The following is a 20,565-nucleotide window of genomic DNA, read 5'->3' on the forward strand; positions in this document are numbered from 1 at the left end:
ATTAGAACCAAAAAAATACAAAAGTTCATAAAATGTCCGACAGATGGCGCTTCATCTGATCAGAATAGAAATAATTAGCATAACAAAGTAAGACAATGCAAAGATGATGTTCTTTACAGGAAATGCTCAATATGTCCACCATCATTCCTCAACAACAGCTGTAGTCGAGGAATAATGTTGTGAACAGCACTGTAAAGCATGTCCGGAGTTATGGTGAGGCATTGGCGTCGGATGTTGTCTTTCAGCATCCCTAGAGAAGTCGGTCGATCACGATACACTTGCGACTTCAGGTAACCCCAAAGCCAATAATCGCACGGACTGAGGTCTGGGAACCTGGGAGGCCAAGCTTGACGAAAGTGGCGGCTGAGCACACGATCATCACCAAACGACGCGCGCAAGAGATCTCTCCCGCGTCTAGCAATATGGGGTGGAGCGACAACCTGCATAAACATCGTACCTTCCAACAGGTGTTTATCAGCCAGGCTGGGGATGATGCGACTCTGTAACATATAGGCGTACCTCTCACCCGTCACGGTAGCAGTTTTGCTGTTCAGCGCCATCCGTCGGACATTTTGTTCTAAACCTCATGTCATTCCAAGCACGTGTTTCAATTTTTACCTCTCTATCTACACTATTCCGTGGTTTATTAAGTTTTCAAACTTATACTGACTTTTTGATCACCTGGTATTTACCAAAATCTTGTTTTTCTACAAATAAGAAAATAAGGCATTTCATACCAAGCGGGGTAGTCTTACAATCCCACCAATAAGTGACTTGAATAACAATGATAAAACCAAAAAAATTAGACAGTCCTGAGTGTGAATTCAACGTCAATCACTTTAGCACATAGTCACGAACCCACAGGCATGTGGCCCTTCAGATAACATTATTATAGGGAAATAATCAACCTGGGGTTGTGAGAATACCCCGCTTGGTAATTCACTTCCGCTGGCCACCAAACTCCCCAGATATGAACATTATTGAGCATATGTGGGATGCCTTGCAACGTGCTGTTCAGAAGACATCTCCACCGCCTCGTATTCTTACGGACTTATGGACAGCCCTGTAGGATTCACGGTGTCGATCCCTCTAGCACTACTTCAGACATTAGTCGACTCTATTCCAAGCCGTGATACGTCACTTCTGCTTGCTCGCGGGGACCCTAGACAATTTTATGCAGGTGTACCAGTTTCTTTGGCTCTTCAGTGTAGCACCAAGCAACTTTTATCTATTCCACAATGTCAAATCTGCTTTAAAAGGAACAGAATGTCAGTCTGCTGAATACGTGAAAAAAAGCGGCATGCCTCATCAAGGAGCTCACAAATGTTCAGATGTGTGTGAATTCCTAAGGGACCAAACTGCTGAGTTACATTGGTCCCTAGACTTAAACCTATGCCCTAGGGAGGACTGGCAATCCGTGACATGGCGCGGCCTCTCCGCACGGCAAGGAGCTCACAGAGGAAGACTTCCAGCACGGTATCAGAAAATTCACATGCAACATTTTAGACATAGATGAGGGGACAACAACTAAATACACTACTGGCCATTAAAATTGCTACACCACGAAGATGACGCGCTAAAGACGCGAAATTTCACCGACAGGAAGAAGCTGCTAGGATATGCAAATGATTAGCTTTTCACAGTGTTCACACAGGGTTGGCACCGGTGGCGACACCTTCAACGTGCTGACATGAGGAAACTTTCCCACCGACGTCTCATACACAAACAGCAGTTGACCGGCGTTGCCTGGTGAAAAGTTGTTGTGATGCATCGTGTAAGGAGGAGAAATGCGTACCATCACGTTTCCGACTCTGATAAAGGTCGAATTGTAGCCTATCGCGAATGCGATTTATCGTATCGCGACATTGCTGCTCGCGTTGGTCGAGATCCAATGGCTGTTAGCAGAATATGGAATCGGTGGGTCCAGGTGGGTAATACGGAACGCCGTGCTGGATCCCAACGGCCTCGTATCACTAGCAGTCGAGATGATAGGCATGTTATACGCATGGCTGTAAGGGATCGTGCAGCCACGTCTCCATCCCTGAGTCAACAGATGGGGACGTTTACAAGACAACAACCATCTGCACGAACAATTCGACGACTTTTGCAGCAGCATGGACTATCAGCTCGGAGACAATGGCTGCGGTTACCCTTGACACTGCATCACAGACAGGAGCGCCTGCGATGGTGTACTCAACGACGAACCTGGGTGCATGAATGGATGAATCCAGGTTCTGTTTATAGCACGATGATGGTCGCATCCGTGTTTGGCGACATCGCGGTGAACGCACATTGGAAGCGTGTATTTGCCATCGCCATACTGGCGTATCACCTGGCGTGATGTTATGTGGTGCCATTGGTTACACGTCTCGGTCACCTCTTGTTCGCATTGACGGGATTTTGAACAGTGGACGTTACATTTCAGATGTGTTGCGACCCGTGGCTCTACCCTTCAGTCGATCCCTGCGAAACCATACATTTCAGCAGGATAATACACGACCGTGTGTTGCAGGTCCTGTACGGGCCTTTCTGGATACAGTAAATGTTCGACTGCTGCCCTGGCGACCACATTCCTCAGATCTCTCACCAATTGAAAACGTGTGCGCGTCACAATACGCCAGCCACTACTCTTGATGAACTGTGGTATCGTGTTGAAGCTGCATGGGCAACTGTACCTTTGGACGCCATCCGTTTGACTCAAAGCCCAGGCGTATCAAGTCCGTTATTATGGCCGGAGGTGGTTGTTCTGGGTACGGATTTCTCAGGATCTATGCACCCAAATTGCGTGAAAATGTAATCACATGTCAGTTCTAGTATAATATGTTTGTCCAATGAATACCTGTTTATCATCTGCTTTTCTTCTCGGTGTAGCAATTTTAATGGCCAGTGGTGTATCTATGTTTTTCAAATAAAATGTTTCAAATCAATAATCCTGTTACTCCAAAGCCGATGAATCGCACTCTGGAATCTGCCTCACCTGCGATTAGTTTTACGCGATAGCCCCACTTTAAATCGCTCCGTACCCATACTCATTGGTATTTTATGGAAGTGACTGCTGCGATCTATTGTTCTGCAATCGTGTAATCACACAAAAATCTGTATTTCTGCCTATTTGTATGCAACGCGTTACACTGTTGCAGGTTAGTTGCCAATCCCTGTGTCAATAGCCGATCACCTACCGGTCTTCCTGTATTTCGCTACAACGTTCTTCCTTTGCGCCGTCTCTGTGTGCAACAGCATCGTAAGCGTAAAGCCGCATGAACTCCTCAACGTTGTCCACTAGGTCATCAACACACATGGTGCTTATCAATTAGACAAAAGTAACCTTTAATTGTGGTGAAGGAAAGTAACTTATAGATATATCTGATACAGCGTTGAATGCATTGTATCTCAACTTCTACTCCCGCCTAACACTGTTCGTTCTTGACGTGTCATGCGCGAATGAGTTTTTCCAACAGCCATGGAGTCGTATAGCGGTGTTTAAGGGTTCATGAATCGAAATCCGCTACTATAGTTTAGAGGAAATTCAGGACTAAATATCACAGAGACAAGTTTTATTAACTGGAACAATCGTTCCACCGAAACTGGCTGTGGAACACAGAGCACGGCGGGTCAGGGTAGGTCAACAGTTGAACTAATACGGAAGTCTTATATTCGTGGGCCAGGAAAATGAACGAGACGTGCCAGCTTAGAATCGAATATACCAAGTGTGCAATGTATTACGGAAATGCCTGTAGTTTAAAATCTACAAACTGGAGCTACCGACACCCTGTTGTTGTTGTGGTCTTCAGTCATGAGACTGGTTTGATGCTGCTCTCCATGCTACTCTATCCTGTGCAAGCTCCTTCATCTCCCAGTACTTACTGCAACCTACATCCTTCTGAATCTGCTTAGCGTACTCATCTCTTGGTCTCCCTCTAAGATTTTTACCCTCCACGCTGCCCTCCAATACTAAATTGGTGATCCCTTGATGTCTCAGAACATGTACTACCAACCAATTCCTTTTTCTAGTCAAGTTGTGCCACGAACTTCTCTTCTCCCCAATCCTATTCAACACCTCCTCATTAGTTATATGATCTACAAAGCTAATCTTCAGCATCCTTCTGTAGTACCACATTTCGAAATTCTATTCGCTTCTTGTCCAAACTATTTATCGTCCATGTTTCACTTCCATACATGGCTACACTCCATACAAATACTTTCGGAAATGACTTCTGACACTTAAATCTATACTCGATATTAACAAATTTCTCTACTTCAGAAACGATTTCCTTGACATTGCCAGTCTACATTTTATATACTCTCTACTTCGACCATCATCTGTTATTATGCTCCCCAAATAGCAAAACTCCTTTACTACTTTAAGTGTCTTATTTCCTAATCTAATTCCCTCAGCATCACCCGACTTAATTCGACTACATTCCATTATCCTCGTTTTGCTTTTGTTAATGTTCATCTTATACCCTCCTTTCATGATACTGTTCATTCCGTTCAACTGCTCTTCCAAGTCCTTTGCTGTCTCTGACAGAATTATAATGTCATCGGCGAACCTCAAAGTTTTTATTTCTTCTCTTTGAATTTTGTTATCTACTCCGAATTTTTCTTTTGTTTCCTTTACTGCTTGCTCAATATACAGATTGAATAACATCGGAGAGAGGCTACAACCCTCTCTCACTCCCTTCCCAACCTCTGCTTCCCTTTCATTTCCCTCGAGTCTTATAACTGCCGTCTGGTTTCTGTACAAATTGTAAATAGCCTTTCGCTCCCTGTATTTTACCCCTGCTATCTTCAGAATTTGAAAGAGAGTATTCCAGTCAACATTGTCAAAAGCTTCCTCTAAGTCTACAAGTGCTAAAAACATAGATTTGCCTTTCCTTAATCTATCTTCTAAGATAAGTCGTACGGTCAGTATTGCCTCACGTGTTCCAACATTTCTACGGAATCCAAACTGATCTTCCCCGAGGTCGGCTTCTACCAGTTTTTCCTTCGTCTCTAAAGAATTCGCGTTAGTATTTTGCATCCGTGACTTATTAAACTGATTGTGCGGTAATTTTCACATCTGTCAGCACCTGCTTTCTTTGGGATTGGTATTATTATATTCTTCTTGAAGCCTGAGGGTATTTCGCCTGTCTCATAGATCTTGCTGACCGTACGTCAAGGCTTTTTTCCTAGAATCTGGCACGAAACTGTTTACAGACGAGACATTTGTCAAATTACAACACGTAGCCACAGTGAACATTTATAAATAAAATTTGAACATATACTGCTTCCATATCTTTATCAAACTTATTTACCTTTCTCACAATGAAAAACCACTTTTGTATAACCGCACACATGTCCAAAATTAAAGCAACAAATCGCTATTTCCCTATCCCGTGTCTAAGACCGTGCGGTTCTAGGCGTTACAGTTTGGAACCGAGCGACCACTACGGTCGCAGGTTCGAATCCTGCCTCGGGCATGGATGTGTGTCATGCGCTTAGGTTAGTTAGGTTTAAGTAGTTCCAAGTTCTAGAGGCCTGATGATCTCAGAAGTTAAGTCCCATACTGCTCAGAGCCATTTTGATCCAGTCGCAAACTGATGTGGCCTTGTGACTTATTTTGAATCGTTATGTTGTTTCTCGGATGTGGCAACAGTTTGTAGAAATCGAAACTGCATCGCAAAGACCAGGGCAGGACCGACCACGCGTCACATCAGAAAGAGAGGACCGTTATTGGGTTGTAAGGGCACGACGCCACCGCCTTAGTACGGCATTGCAGGTATCTGACTTCGCTGCCTGGACCTGTTGTATCGAGACAAACGGCGCACAGAAGGTTTCGGCAGAGGGGCCTGTATTGTCGGAGACCTGCTGTTCGTCTACCTCTGACCCGTCTTCACAGAAGGGAACGTCTAGAGTGGTGCCGTCAAGATGACACCTGGACGATCGAACAGTGGACGAATATTCCACTCACAGATGTGTCCCGATCCGGTCTGGAGAGTGATTACCGACGGATTTGCCTCTGGAGGGAACGTGGAACACGATTTCGGGACCCAAACACCCTGGAAATAGACCGATATCGAGGAGGATACCTAAAGGTGTGGTCAGGTATTATACTGACCACTCGAACAGCTCTTCATGAAGTTGTACGGGTGAATCGACAAGGTTTAACTGCTGTCACGTATCGTGACCTCATGTGCTGTTGTTGCGAGACGCTTTGGTCCCGGACTTCGCACTGATGTACAATAATGCTCGGCCACACAGAGCACGTGTGGTCGATATTGTCTTGGGAACAGAAGATAATGCATGCATAGCGTGGCCTCCTCGCTCTTCCGATTTGAATCCCATAGAGCATGTCGTGGATGCTACGGAGACGTGTTGCCTCACGTCAGCATCCACCAACCACTCCCAAAGTCTTTCGAGTAGCTCTGCTGAAAAAATGGGCGTTATTGCCTCAACATGAGATTGCTGACATTGCTCACTTCATGTCCCGTCGTTGTCACGACTGTGTTGCTGCCAGAGATGGTCACGCCCCATACTGAGCACGTTAACCAGTTGTCGAAATGTGCGTGGAAATCCGTTAAGTTGAAAAAAAAAAACCACCAACATTTTTATATACTAAGATGGTATCTGCTCATTCGGACATGTCCGAAAGAGCAGATACCATCAGTGACCATGCAGCTCGTTAGAATGAAATTACAATGAAATGAACACCCTTAGCTGCTTATAGGCGCAGACATACGTCAACGGGGACTGATGGAAATGTGTGCCCCGACAGGGACTCGAACCCGGGATCTCCTGCTTACATAGCAGACGCTCTATCCATCTGAGACACCGAGGACACAGAGGATATCGCGACTGCAGGGATTTATCTCTGGCACGCCTCCCACGAAACCCACATTCTCAACGTATTGTCCCGCACTACATTCGTAGTGCTCCCGCCCATTATACTCATCACTCGCGGCGCGTTGCCGATTCCCTTAAGAGTTTGGGCACTGTTTGTGCATTCGCACAGAAGTAGAAGATGGTCAAGTGGCCGGTGAGCCTTAACTATAATGGACAGGGGCACTACGAATGTAGTGCGGGACAATACGTTGAGAATGTGGGTTTCGCGGGAGGCGTGCCAGAGATAAATCCCTGCAGTCGCGCTATCCTCTGTGTCCTCGGTGGCTCAGATGGATAGTCATCAGCTCGTGGTCGTGCGGTAGCGTTCTCGCTTCCCATGCCCGGGTTCGATTCCCGGCGGGGTCAGGGATTTTCTCTGCCTCGTGATGACTGGGTGTTGTGTGCTGTCCTTAGGTTCGCTAATTAGCCGGCACGGTAGCTCAGCGTGTTCGGTCAGAGGGTTAGCTGCCCTCCGTAATAAAAAAACTGAGTTAATCGATCAACAACGAACTTAAACGGATGTCTTACGACGTCCGCCCCGAACAGATACAACGAACGAAAGCGAACAAAATGAGATTTAAAAGAAAAAAAAAAAGATGGATAGAGCGTCTGCTATACAAGCAGGAGATCCCGGGTTCGAGTCCCTGTCGGGGCACACATTTTCAGCTGTCCCCGTTGACGTATGTCAACGCTTGTAAGCAGCGAATGGTGTTCATTTCATAGTAATTTCATACCAACATTTTTCTCTATTGTTATGGATGTTATAGTTGTTTACGTTCTGTATTCTTTACATTGTTTCTTATTTACTTTCACCTGTTTTTGTGGCAAGATAAACTCAACCTTGCAAAATTTCCATTTGTTGCTTTAATTTTGGTCACCAATATGTTTTATAAACGCCCTTTATTGTCAAAAGAACGCTTTCATAACACTTCCTTGTATAGGTATGACATGGTATTATATGTGATTGGGGACCTAGAAACGACGGAGAGGCTTCGCAATCGCCGTAGCCCATAACAGCCTACAGCAATCCACTCCCCCCCCCCCCCCCACGGGAACGTCTGACACCAGACGAGTGTAACCCCAAATGTTTACGAGGTAGAGTAATTATGGTGTACACGTACGTGGAGACAGTGTTTCAGTGTTTGCGTAGCAATCGCCGACATAGTGTAACTGAGGCGGAATAAGGGGAACCATACCACATTCGCCGAGGCAGATGGAAAACCGCCTAAAAACCATCGCCTGGCGGATTCGTGCCGCGGACCGGCGCGTCTTGAGGCCTGGAAAGCCGTGCGTTAGACCTCACCGCTAGTCGGGCGGGCTAGTTCGGACATTACTTTTACGTACGAACATTTCTATCTGTCGACCAAAGCAAGGTGTTACATACAATGCAAAAATCTGTTGCATACCGATTCGTTCAGTTGTGCATGTTACGCATCATACAAAATTTGTGGCATGGCGTTGCGTCCAATTGCGCATGTTAGTATAATACATAGTATTGCGTTCAATTGTGCAATTGCCAAAGGTGCGTACAGAACGATAAACTTCACATGTCAACATCGTGCTCTTCTTCAGATACTTCCGCGACACCTTTGGTATCCTAGTCATGTCACTCGCGTTTTTGCTTCGCGTTTATCTAATCTTCCTTGTTCGTATGACACACGCATCACTCGAGATAAGGAAATTGCTAATATCAGATTGCTATTTCGAGTGCTACGACTGGTATAAATACTCGGATCTTCGCGAGTGCAACACAGCCTACAGCTGCCTTCTGTCTGTTTTTGATCCGTCAGCACCTCAGGACCTGAGCGACATGGCCGGCAAACTCCAGCACATCACTTTCCACAACGGCCAGAAAATGCCCATTGTGGGTCTGGGCACTTGGCAGGTATGTTACGTTTTATTGCGGTATGTATAGTGTGTATGTCACTGCTGCAAAATACTAACGCGAATTCTTTACAAACGAATAAAAAAACTGATAGAAGCCGATCCCGGGGAAGATCAGTTTGGATTCCGTAGAAATGTTGGAACACCTGAGGCAATACTGACCCTATGACTTACCTTAGAAGAAAGATTAAGGAAAGGCAAACCTACGTTCCTAGCATTTGTAGACTTCGAGAAAGCTTTTGACAATGTTGATTGGAATACTCTCTTTCAAATTCTGAAAGGTGGCAGAGGTAAAATACAGGGAGCGAAAGGCTATATACAATTCGTACAGAATGCAGATGGCAGTTATAAGAGTCGAGGGATATGAAAGGGAAGCAGTGGTTGGGAAGGGAGTGAGACAGGGTTGTAGCCTCTCCCCGATGTTATCAATCTGTATACTGAGCAAGCAGTAAAGGAAACAAAAGAAAAGTTCGGAGAAGGTATTCAAATCCATACAGAAGAAATAAAAACTTTGAGGTTCGCCGATGACATTGTAATTCTGTCAGAGACAGCAAAGGACTTGGAAGAGCAGTTGAACGGAATGGACAGTGTCTTGAAAGGAGGGTATAAGATGAACATCAACAAAAGCAAAACGCGAATAATGGAATGTAGTCGAATTAAGTCGGAGATGCTGAAGGAATTAGATTAGGAAATGAGACACTTAAAGTAGTAAAGGATTTTTGCTATTTGGGGAGCAAAATAACTAATGATGGTCGAACTAGAGAGGATATAAAATGTAGACTGGCAATGGTAAGGAAAGCGTTTCTGAAAAAGAAAAATCTGTTAACATCGAGTATAGATTTAAATGTCAGGAAGTCGTTTCTGAAAGTATTTGTATGGAGTGTAGCCATGTATGGAAGTGAAACGTGGACAATAACTAGTTTAGACAAGAAGAGAATAGAAGCTTTCGAAATGTGATGCTACAGAAGAATGCTGAAAATTAGATGGGTAGATCACATAACTGATGAGGAGGTATTGAATAGAATTGGAGAGAAGAGAAATTTGTGGCACAACTTAACTACAAGAAGGGATCGGTTGGTAGGACATGTTCTGAGACATCGAGGGATCACCAATTTAGTATTGGAGGGCAGCTTGGAGGGTAAAAATGGCAGAGGGAGACCAAGAGATGAGTACACTAAGCAGATTCAGAAGGATGTAGGTTGCAGTAGGTACTGGGAGATGAAGAAGCTTGCACAGGATAGAGTAGCATGGAGAGCTGCATCAAACCAGTCTCAGGACTGAAGACCACAACAACAACAACAGTGTGTATGTCTCTATTTCTTCCTCTGTCAGAGTCTGTTGACCGAGGCCCCATTTTGTTCAATTTTGTGTGAATTCCTAAGGGAGCAAACTGCTGAGGTCATCGGTCCCTAGACTTAGACACTACTTAAACTAATTTATTCTAAGAACAACACACACACTCATGCCCAAGGGAGGTCTCGAATCTCCGGCGGAAGGGGCCGCGCAATCCGTGACATGACGCCTCAAACCATTTTGGCATTCAGAAGCAGACCACCCAGCAATCGGAATTTTTCATTTTTTATGTTTATGGTACGTGAAGTTCAGAACTAAAATATCAATCTCCCATATCAGTTCGATGCAACTCTCAAAAAATTCCTGAGAAAATCGACTTTGAAGTGTCTCGAGGAATTTAATTTACTAATTTCAAATGTACCAAAGGATGCAGGCAAACGAGAGTGCAAACGTCCGAAAATGAGGTTGACTGGAAGTGCAAAACTGCTAACCATGAATGGCTAGAGGACAAATTTAATGATTTAGAAGCAATTTCAGTAGGAGTAAGATAGATACGGCCTACAGGAAAATTAAAGATGCTTTTGGGGAAAAGGGAAACGGGTGTATGAACATCGAGAGCTCAGATGGTAAACCAGTTGTAATCAAAGAAGGGAAAGCTGAAAGGTGGAAGGAGTATACAGGGTATAATTTTAAGTTGACAAACCAGAATATCTCGAAAAATAAGCTTTGCACCAAAAATGTGTAAAATCCAAAGTTGATTGTTTTCGAGGGGGCATCTGCTCGTGCTAAAATTAGCCCGTCACCCTGACCCCTGGAGGTGGGGCGGGAGACAACTTTAAAATTTCAAATCGGAACCCCCATTTTTTATTGCAGAATCATGTTCTACATAAAAAAGCTACGTACATTTTGTCTTAGACATTTGTTTTCATACTTGTTAGTTCGCGCTGTAATTCAAGAAAATCCGTGTTCTCATTTTTGCCTGGAAAATTGGTTTGTCTACCCAAAGTTTGACTGACACACAGTGTTGAACGGTGTGTATTCCGAAACCAAATTTCGAATTATAGATGACTGTAGTTTCTGATTAATGGCAATTCGATAAAATTTAAAGGAGGTAGCAAAAAAGAAAACCTTCGCAGGTATAAATATAAAATATACGGAAGTAAATCAAAAAAGTAAATGAATTTTAATGAAAATTGTATTGGGATTACAACATTGTAAATAACATCATTTTCATATATGATCTCCCGCGACCTCTATGCACTTGGTCCATTTCTTGACAAGTTACCTAATTTCGCACTGGAAGGAGTTTTGTCACATACGCGCAGCTTACTCGTGTCGCATGTACGAGGATTGTAACTTAAATAGTGGCAACTATTTATTCACAACAGGTACAAAAGAGTTACATGTTTGCACCTGTTACTGTCCTTAAGAGTAGTCACCGGCGTTGTGTAGAACCCGTTGCCAGCGAAGTGGAAGGCGTAGTATACCGTTAGCAGAGCCTGTTCTGTGCGAATGGAGCGGTCTAAAGTGATGGTGATTGTCCTGTACGACTGTGATGATGTTATCCTAACGCATTACGTTCCTCCACGGCAGACCGTCAATGCACAGTATTACTGTTCGTTGTTGGAGCATCACCTGCGACCAGCTTTGAGAAAGAAACGGCAACACTTTCTGCCGGACCCACCCATCATTTTGCACGACAATGCGCGGGCGCATACAGCGCGAGCTGTGGCTGCTCTGTTCGGTTGATGGGACTGGGGAAGTACTGTACCATCCACCATACTCCCCAGACTTTAGTCTTTATGACTGATTTGATTCCGAAGATGAAGGTACCACTTCTTCACATTCGCTTCAGAACTGTTCCAGAGATTCGACAGGCAGTAGACATTCGTACCATCTACAAAACAGGCTCTGCAGACGGTATACTACGCCTTCCACGTCGCGGGCAACGGGTTCTACTACTTTGAAGGACAGTGACAGGTGCACACATCCAGAATGAGATTTCCACTCTGCAGCGGAGTGTGCGCTGATATGAAACTTCCTGGCAGATTGAAACTGTGTGCCGGGCCGAGACTCGAACTCAGGACCTTTGCCTGTCGCCGGCAAGAGCTCTACCATCTGAGCTACCCAAGCACGACTCAAGCCCCGTCCTCACAGCTTCACTTCTGCCAGTACCTCGTCTCCTACCTTCCAAACTTTACAAAAGCTCTCCTGCGAACCTTTCAGAACTAGCACTCCTGAAAGAAAGGATATTGCGGAGTCATGGCTTAGCCACAGCCTAGTGGATGTTTCCAGAATGAGATTTTCACTCTGCAGCGGAGTGTGCGCTGATAAGAAACTTCCTGGCAGATTAAAACTGTGTGCCGGACCGATTCTCGAACTCGGGACCTTTGCCTTTCGAGGGTAAGTGCTCCACCATCTGAGCTACCCAAGCACGACTCACGCCCCGTCCTCATAGCTTCACTTCTGCCAGGAAGTTTCATATCAGCGCCCTAGGCTGTCTCCGCAATATCCTTTCTATGTGAAAGGTTTGCAGGAGAGCTTGTGGTGTAACAAAATAAAAGTGATGTTGTTATTCAATGGAAAAGTTGTAAATTGAGATTTCGCTTACTGTTTTATCAATCACAATTGGCGTAAGAATCACGGATTGACCATTGTCATAAAATATTGCACTATGAGATGTGAATAGTTTTTACTTGCAGTTTCTCGTGGCTTGAAGCAGTCACAGCTAGCGTGCTGTTTATTAAGAAATTGCATTATCGTCTTTCTAATTACTTCATGATCGTAGATACGATCATACCCGGTCGTGAAGTTATCCTTCTGACAAAACAATTTCCTAAGGGACGAGAAAGTTCTTAAGGGCGCAAAAACAACCGTAACATCAAGCAAAAGGGAAATTCAGTATTAAAGCTGATGCAAGAAGACGATAAAACAGTTTTCTTTTTGTCAATGTAACACGCACATTGGACTGCTGATCTTGGCGTCTGTAATCTTAGCAAAATGCATAATTAAAATGAAGATAATACTGTGGAGATGACAGGAATGAGCACTGCTAAATGAGCCAATGCTTCATGAACAAAAATTTATTATAACTGAAACATACATGGTACCTTAAGCTTAGTACTACAATGACGGTAGATTTTTATGTCCGTTTCATGTCCATTGAGCGCTCTTTTATATAGCCATTGTCCTCTTTGAGTCGCTCGTGCGTCGTCACGAAAATTTATAACAGTTCTTCTTTTTACACTTCACTCAAACTTAGACAGAACACGTTTTTATACATTTAGTAAAAATTTAGATCAGCCCGCCACAAATCTGCGTCCGTCTTACTTAAGAAAAACAGTACAATCGTTTAGCGCTCAAGGCTTCATTTGTTCTCCAGCGAACAAAATGGTGAATGATCGCATATCCATCCGTATTCTACTGTTGATGTTGCCGTCCAAAGACGACGAATTACATTATTTAGGAAATTCCACCATCATTATGCGACGCTTTATTATACATTAATCATTCTTTATAAAGTATTTGCCTTCTGTCTCAAAGTGCTGACTATTTGCTGTTTTAATGCAGCCAAAAACAGCGAATATCAGAAGCTTCTGTAAAGTTTGGAAGGTAGGAGACGAGGTACTGGCAGAAGTGAAGCTGTGAGGACGGGGCGTGAGTCGTGCTTGGGTAGCTCAGATGGTACAGCACTTGCCCGCGAAAGGCAAAGTTCAAAAAATGGTTCAAATGGCTCTGAACACTATGGGACTTAACATCTATCGTCATCAGTCCCCTAGAACTTAGAACTATTTAAACCTAACTAACCTAAGGACATCACACAACACCCAGCCATCACGAGGCAGAGAAAATCCCTGACCCCGCCGGTAATCGAACCCGGGAACTCGGGCGTGGGAAGCGAGAACGCTACCGCACGACCACGAGATGCGGGCGAAAGGCAAAGTTCCCGAGTCTCGGTCCGGCACACAGTTTTCATCTGACAGGAAGTTTCAGGTGCAAACATGTAACTCTTTTTTATCGGTTGTGAATAGATAGTTGCCACTACTTAAGTTCCAGCACTCGTATGATTTTAAGCTGACCCGTTCCACATCACAGAGAGAGATCGAAAGTAACTAACTGTTGGAAATTTTCAGTCGTCGGAAGGAGAGGTGGGCAAAGCTCTGGACGTGGCGCTAGAGGCAGGATACAGACACATCGACACCGCCTTCCTGTACCGCAACGAGCGGGAGATCGGGGCCACGCTCAAGAAGTGGTTCAGCTCCGGGAAGCTCAAGAGAGAAGACGTGTTCGTCGTCACGAAGGTAAGAAGTCCTGATGTGCAGGTAACACTGCCAATTACCCTTCGACCGTGTGCTTCACGATTCCGCTTCCAGACTCCTATAATACAATAAGGGACATAATTGATAAAGCATATATTTCTAATTTCTGCTGCCAGTCACTTTTTTTATTTTATGTTTACTCTAACGCGTTTCGAACATTTTGTGTTCATCTTCAGGCGTTATACATACATACAGAGAAATGTTACTTAAACAGTCTTAAATTAGATTAATCTAGAACTCTTTGTCCATTGTTTGTTACTGTCATATAAAAGCCTTTCACACTATTTTCGTAACACATAACTGATGCAAAATCTATCTACATCTTATACAGGTCGTGATATTATATACAGTCAACCACAAAGAAGAAAACCAGCGGAAGACATCACTGATTTCGATTTCCAGCCCCCCCCCCCCCCCCCCTCAAATGCCACACCAGCCGCTACAGTAACAAACAATGGACAAGGAGTTCTAGATTAATCTAGTTTAAGACAAACAGTCTTAAACTACTCTTTTTAAGTAACATTTCTCTGTATGTATGTATAAACGCCTGAAGATGAACAGAACATGTTCCAAACGCGTTCTGTTATGCTAGAGTAAACATAAAATAAAAAAGTGAATGGTAGCAGAAATTAGAAATAAATAATTATCCCACACAGTCACGATTCATAAACGTACCCATTATGGCCGAGAATAATCATGGATAAAGTTCTGATAGGAAATTCCTGTGCGGAAATGTAAGTTTGTATGTAAAATAAGTTGCAATATCGGATCACTCTCAAGTCTCCAGCATGACGGTACACACTCAGCAGATACAATGAACTCCTACCTTTGAGATCTAGACGAGTTCATCGTATCGATCAAGACTGTTGATTCTTTTATACTATCGCGAATCCGCATTTTAAGAAAATAACATTATCGGCTCTCGATATATTGAAAGAAGTATCGATATACCGGGGGAGAAACTATCGACGTACCAGCTATAAAAATGTCGGATGCACATTTTAAATATACTGTCCATTTTAGAACTGTATATTTCAGTATTGATAATAGAGGTTCATTAAATGTACGCATCAGCAGCCTGCCTATCGCACTTACACAAAGAATTGAAAGGAAAATGATGTGCGTTCAAGCTTGTCGATAGCCATTTTTCCTTACAATGGTAACTGCACTTGAGTGGCATTGTGAAAGGTGTCCGATGGGTCTCCCGTTCGGTTCCCTCACATATCGATATTCTCCGGAACGTTCCATATCGACTTATCTGTTGCTACAGTTCTGCTAACGCCAGCGACCTACAGGCTTTTGTCTGGATAGTTGGTAGAAGAGTTTCACACGTTAACTGTCATTCGAGCATTAGTCCAAGATATTTTAATGCATTAGTCACTCGGGTAGGACAGTCGTAAATGGTTGGGTTGAAGTCATGGACGCAGATGCTGATGGTAGTTACTTCTATAATTACTGCCTAGGTTATGGGAGGAGCAGACTGGTTAAAATGGAGTTGGATGGATCGTTGCGAAGCGTGAAGAACTGAGCTGAGAAGAGAAATCATTGAGAAAGCTTGACAGTTATAGACAATGAAGCAAATTAATGTGTCGAGAGTACAAATAAAGCTCACCGGAGCAATATGAAGGAACTGGATCGCACAGTTTTATGGATCGCACAGTTTTATGTCTAAAAAATCTAGCATAATTATCGTTCTCAATATTTTTGTAATGTAATCGACCCCCCCCCCCCCCCCCCCATGAACCATGGACCTTGCCGTTGGTGGGGAGGCTTGCGTGCCTCAGCGATACAGATGGCCGTACCGTAGGTGCAACCACAACGGAGGGGTATCTGTTGAGAGGCCAGACAAACGTGTGGTTCCTGAAGAGGGGCAGCAGCCTTTTCAGTAGTTGCAGGGGCAACAGTCTGGATGATTGACTGATCTGGCCTTGCAACATTAACCAAAACGGCGTTGCTGTGCTGGTACTGCGAACGGCTGAAAGCAAGGGGAAACTACAGCCGTAATTTTTCCCGAGGACATGCAGCTTTACTGTATGATTAAATGATGATGGCATCCTCTTGGGTAAAATATTCCGGAGGTAAAATAGTCCCCCATTCGGATCTCCGGGCGGGGACTACTCAGGAGGATGTCGTTATCAGGAGAAAGAAAACTGGCGTTCTACGGATCGGAGCGTGGAATGTCAGATCCCTTAATCGGGCAGGTAGGTTAGAAAATTTAAAAAGGGAAATGGATAGGTTAAAGTTAGATATAGTGGGAATTAGTGAAGTTCGGTGGCAGGAGGAACAAGACTTCTGGTCAGGTGACTACAGGGTTATAAACACAAAATCAAATAGGGGTAATGCAGGAGTAGGTTTAATAATGAATAGGAAAATAGGAATGCGGGTAAGCTACTACAAACAGCATAGTGAACGCATTATTGTGGCCAAGATAGATACGAAGCCCACACCTACTACAGTAGTACAAGTTTATATGCCAACTAGCTCTGCAGATGATGAAGAAATTGAAGAAATGTACGATGAAATAAAAGAAATTATTCAGATAGTGAAGGGAGACAAAAATTTAATAGTAATGGGTGACTGGAATTCGAGTGTAGGAAAAGGAAGAGAAGGAAACATAGTAGGTGAATATGGATTGGGGCTAAGAAATGAAAGAGGAAGCCGCCTAGAAGAATTTTGCACAGAGCACAACTTAATCATAGCTAACACTTGGTTTAAGAATCATGAAAGAAGGTTGTATACGTGGAAGAACCCTGGAGATACTAAAAGGTATCAGATAGATTATATAATGGTAAGACAGAGATTTAGGAACCAGGTTTTAAGTTGTAAGACATTTCCAGGGGCAGATGTGGACTCTGACCACAATCTATTGGTTATGACCTGTAGATTAAAACTGAAGAAACTGCAAAAATGTGGGAAATTAAGGAGATGGGACCTGGATAAACTGAAAGAACCAGAGGTTGTACAGAGTTTCAGGGAGAGCATAAGGGAACAATTGACAGGAATAGGGGAAAGAAATACAGTGGAAGAAGAATGGGTAGCTCTGAGGGATGTAGTAGTGAAGGCAGCAGAGGATAAAGTAGGTACAAAGACGAGGGCTGCTAGAAATCGTTGGGTAACAGAAGAAATATTGAATTTAATTGATGAAAGGAGAAAATATAAAAATGCAGTAAATGAAGCAGGCAAAAAGGAATACAAACGTCTCAAAAATGAGATCGACAGGAAGTGCAAAATGGCTAAACAGGGATGGCTAGAGGACAAATGTAAGGATGTAGAAGCTTATCTCACTAGGAGTAAGATAGATACTGCCTACAGGAAAATTAAAGAGACCTTTGGAGAGAAGAGAACCAAGTGTATGAATATCAAGAGCTCAGATGGCAGCCCAGTTCTAAGCAAAGAAGGGAAGGCAGAAAGGTGGAAGGAGTATATAGAAGGTTTATACAAGGGCGATGTACTTGAGGATAATATTATGGAAATGGAAGAGGATGTAGATGAAGACGAAATGGGAGATACGATACTGCGTGAAGAGTTTGACAGAGCACTGAAAGACCTGAGTCGAAACAAGGCCCCCGGAGTAGACAACATTCCATTAGAACTACTGACGGCCTTGGGACAACCAGTCCTGAGAAAACTCTACCAGCTGGTGAGCAAGATGTATGAGACAGGCGAAATACCCTCAGACTTCAAGAAGAATATAATAATTCCAATCCCAAAGAAAGCAGGTGCTGACAGATGTGAAAATTACCGAACTATCAGTTTAATAAGCCACGGCTGCAAAATACTAACGCGAATTCTTTACAGACGAATGGAAAAACTGGTAGATGCAGACCTCGGGGAGGATCAGTTTGGATTCCGTCGAAATGTTGGAACACGTGAGGCAATACTGACCTTACGACTTATCTTAGAAGAAAGATTAAGAAAAGGCAAACCTACGTTTCTAGCATTTGTAGACTTAGAGAAAGCTTTTGACAATGTTGACTGGAATACTCTTTTTCAAATTCTAAAGGTGGCAGGGGTAAAATACAGGGAGCGAAAGGCTATTTATAATTTGTACAGAAACCAGATGGCAGTCATAAGAGTCGAGGGGCATGAAAGGGAAGCAGTGGTTGGGAAAGGAGTGAGACAGGGTTGTAGCCTCTCCCCGATGTTATTCAATCTGTATATTGAGCAAGCAGTAAAGGAAACAAAAGAAAAATTTGGAGTAGGTATTAAAATTCATGGAGACGAAGTAAAAACTTTGAGGTTCGCCGATGACATTGTAATTCTGTCAGAGACGGCAAAGGACTTGGAAGAGCAGTTGAACGGAATGGACAGTGTCTTGAAAGGAGGATATAAGATGAACATTAACAAAAGCAAAACGAGGATAATGGAATGTAGTCAAATTAAATCGGGTGATGCTGAGGGAATTAGATTAGGAAATGAGACACTTAAAGTAGTAAAGGAGTTTTGCTATTTAGGAAGTAAAATAACTGATGATGGTCGAAGTAGAGAGGATATAAAATGTAGACTGGCAATGGCAAGGAAAGCGTTTCTGAAGAAGAGAAATTTGTTAACATCGAATATAGATTTATGTATCAGGAAGTCGTTTCTGAAAGTATTTGTTTGGAGTGTAGCCATGTATGGAAGTGAAACATGGACGATAACTAGTTTGGACAAGAAGAGAATAGAAGCTTTCGAAATGTGGTGCTACAGAAGAATACTGAAGATAAGGTGGATAGATCACGTAACTAATGAGGAGGTATTGAATAGGATTGGGGAGAAGAGAAGTTTGTGGCACAACTTGACTAGAAGAAGGGATCGGTTGGTAGGACATGTTTTGAGGCATCAAGGGATCACAAATTTAGCATTGGAGGGCAGCGTGGAGGGTAAAAACCGTAGAGGGAGACCGAGAGATGAGTACACTAAGCAGATTCAGAAGGATGTAGGTTGCAGTAGGTACTGGGAGATGAAGCAGCTTGCACAGGATAGAGTAGCATGGAGAGCTGCATCAAACCAGTCTCAGGACTGAAGACAACAACAACAACAACAATCGACCACAATTCAGAGTATTGTAAGACACTTAGGGATCCATCCATCCGATTATAAAGAATCGCTCGACGAAAGATCCGTTCCCAAAGACTGGAAAGTTGGACAGGTCACACCAATATTCAAGAAAAGCATTAGGAGTAATCCACTAAATTACAGGCCAATATCATTAACGTCGATATACAGCATGATTTTGGAACGTATATTGTGTTCGAATATTATGAATTACCTCGAAGAGAATGGTCTATTGACACACAGTCAACATGGATATAGAAAACATCGTTATTGTGAAACGCAATTAGTTCTTTACTCGCACGAAGTGTTGAGTGCTATTGACAATGGATTTTAAATTGATTCCGTATTTCTGGATTTCCGGAAGGCATTTGACACTGTACTACACAAGCGGCTTGTAGTGAAGTTGCCTGCTTATGGAATATCGTCTCAGTTATGTGACTGGATTCGTGATATCCTTTCAGAGAGGTCACAGTTCGTAATAGCTGACGGGAAGTTATCGAGTACAACAGAAGTGATTTCTGGCGTTCCCCAAGCTAGTGTTTATGGGTCCTTTGCTGTTCCTTATCTATATAAACGATTTGGGAGACAATCTGACAGCTGTCAGGTTGTTTGCAGATGACACTGTCGTTTATCGACTAATAAAGTCATCAATAGATCAAAACAAATTGCAAAAATATTTTGAAGAGATATCTGTATGGTTCGAAAATTGGCAATTGACCCTAAATAACGAAAAGTTTGAGGTCATCTACATGAGTGCTAAAAGGAATCCGTTAAACTTCGGTTACACGATAAAACAGTCAAATGCAAAGACCGTAAATTCAACTAAATACATAGGTATTACAATTACTTACAACTTAAATTGGAAGGAACACATAGAAAATGTTGTGGGAAATGCTAAACAAAATCAAATGGCTCTGAGCACTATGCGACTTAACTTCTGAGGTCATCAGTCGCCTATAACTTAGAACTAATTAAACCTAACTAACTTAAGGACATCACACACATCCATGCCCGAGGCAGGATTCGAACCTGCGACCGTAGCGGTCGCGCGGTTCCCGACTGTAGCGCCTAGAACCGCTCGGCCACTATGGCCGGCTAGGTGTGGGATCACCAGATAGGATAGGCGTGGTACATCTAAAAAGTTCAAATAAGGGCAGAACATTTTGTATTA

At 43.3% G+C, this 20,565-nt stretch overlaps 1 protein-coding gene across 1 annotated transcript in view; it reads left to right on the top strand.

Annotated features, from left to right (window-relative positions):
* Window positions 1-8,619: 8,619 nt before the first annotated feature.
* LOC126292305 (1,5-anhydro-D-fructose reductase-like) overlaps window positions 8,620-20,565 on the top strand; it is a 49,412-nt gene continuing 37,466 nt past the window's right edge. The window contains exons 1-2 of the mRNA XM_049986237.1: window positions 8,620-8,746; window positions 14,172-14,339. Coding sequence (XP_049842194.1) covers window positions 8,672-8,746; window positions 14,172-14,339 — 243 coding nt within the window. The 5' untranslated portion in view covers window positions 8,620-8,671. The remainder of the gene's footprint in view (window positions 8,747-14,171; window positions 14,340-20,565) is intronic.

This window comes from Schistocerca gregaria, chromosome 9 (assembly GCF_023897955.1).
Source record: "Schistocerca gregaria isolate iqSchGreg1 chromosome 9, iqSchGreg1.2, whole genome shotgun sequence".
Classification (NCBI taxonomy): domain Eukaryota; kingdom Metazoa; phylum Arthropoda; class Insecta; order Orthoptera; family Acrididae; genus Schistocerca; species Schistocerca gregaria.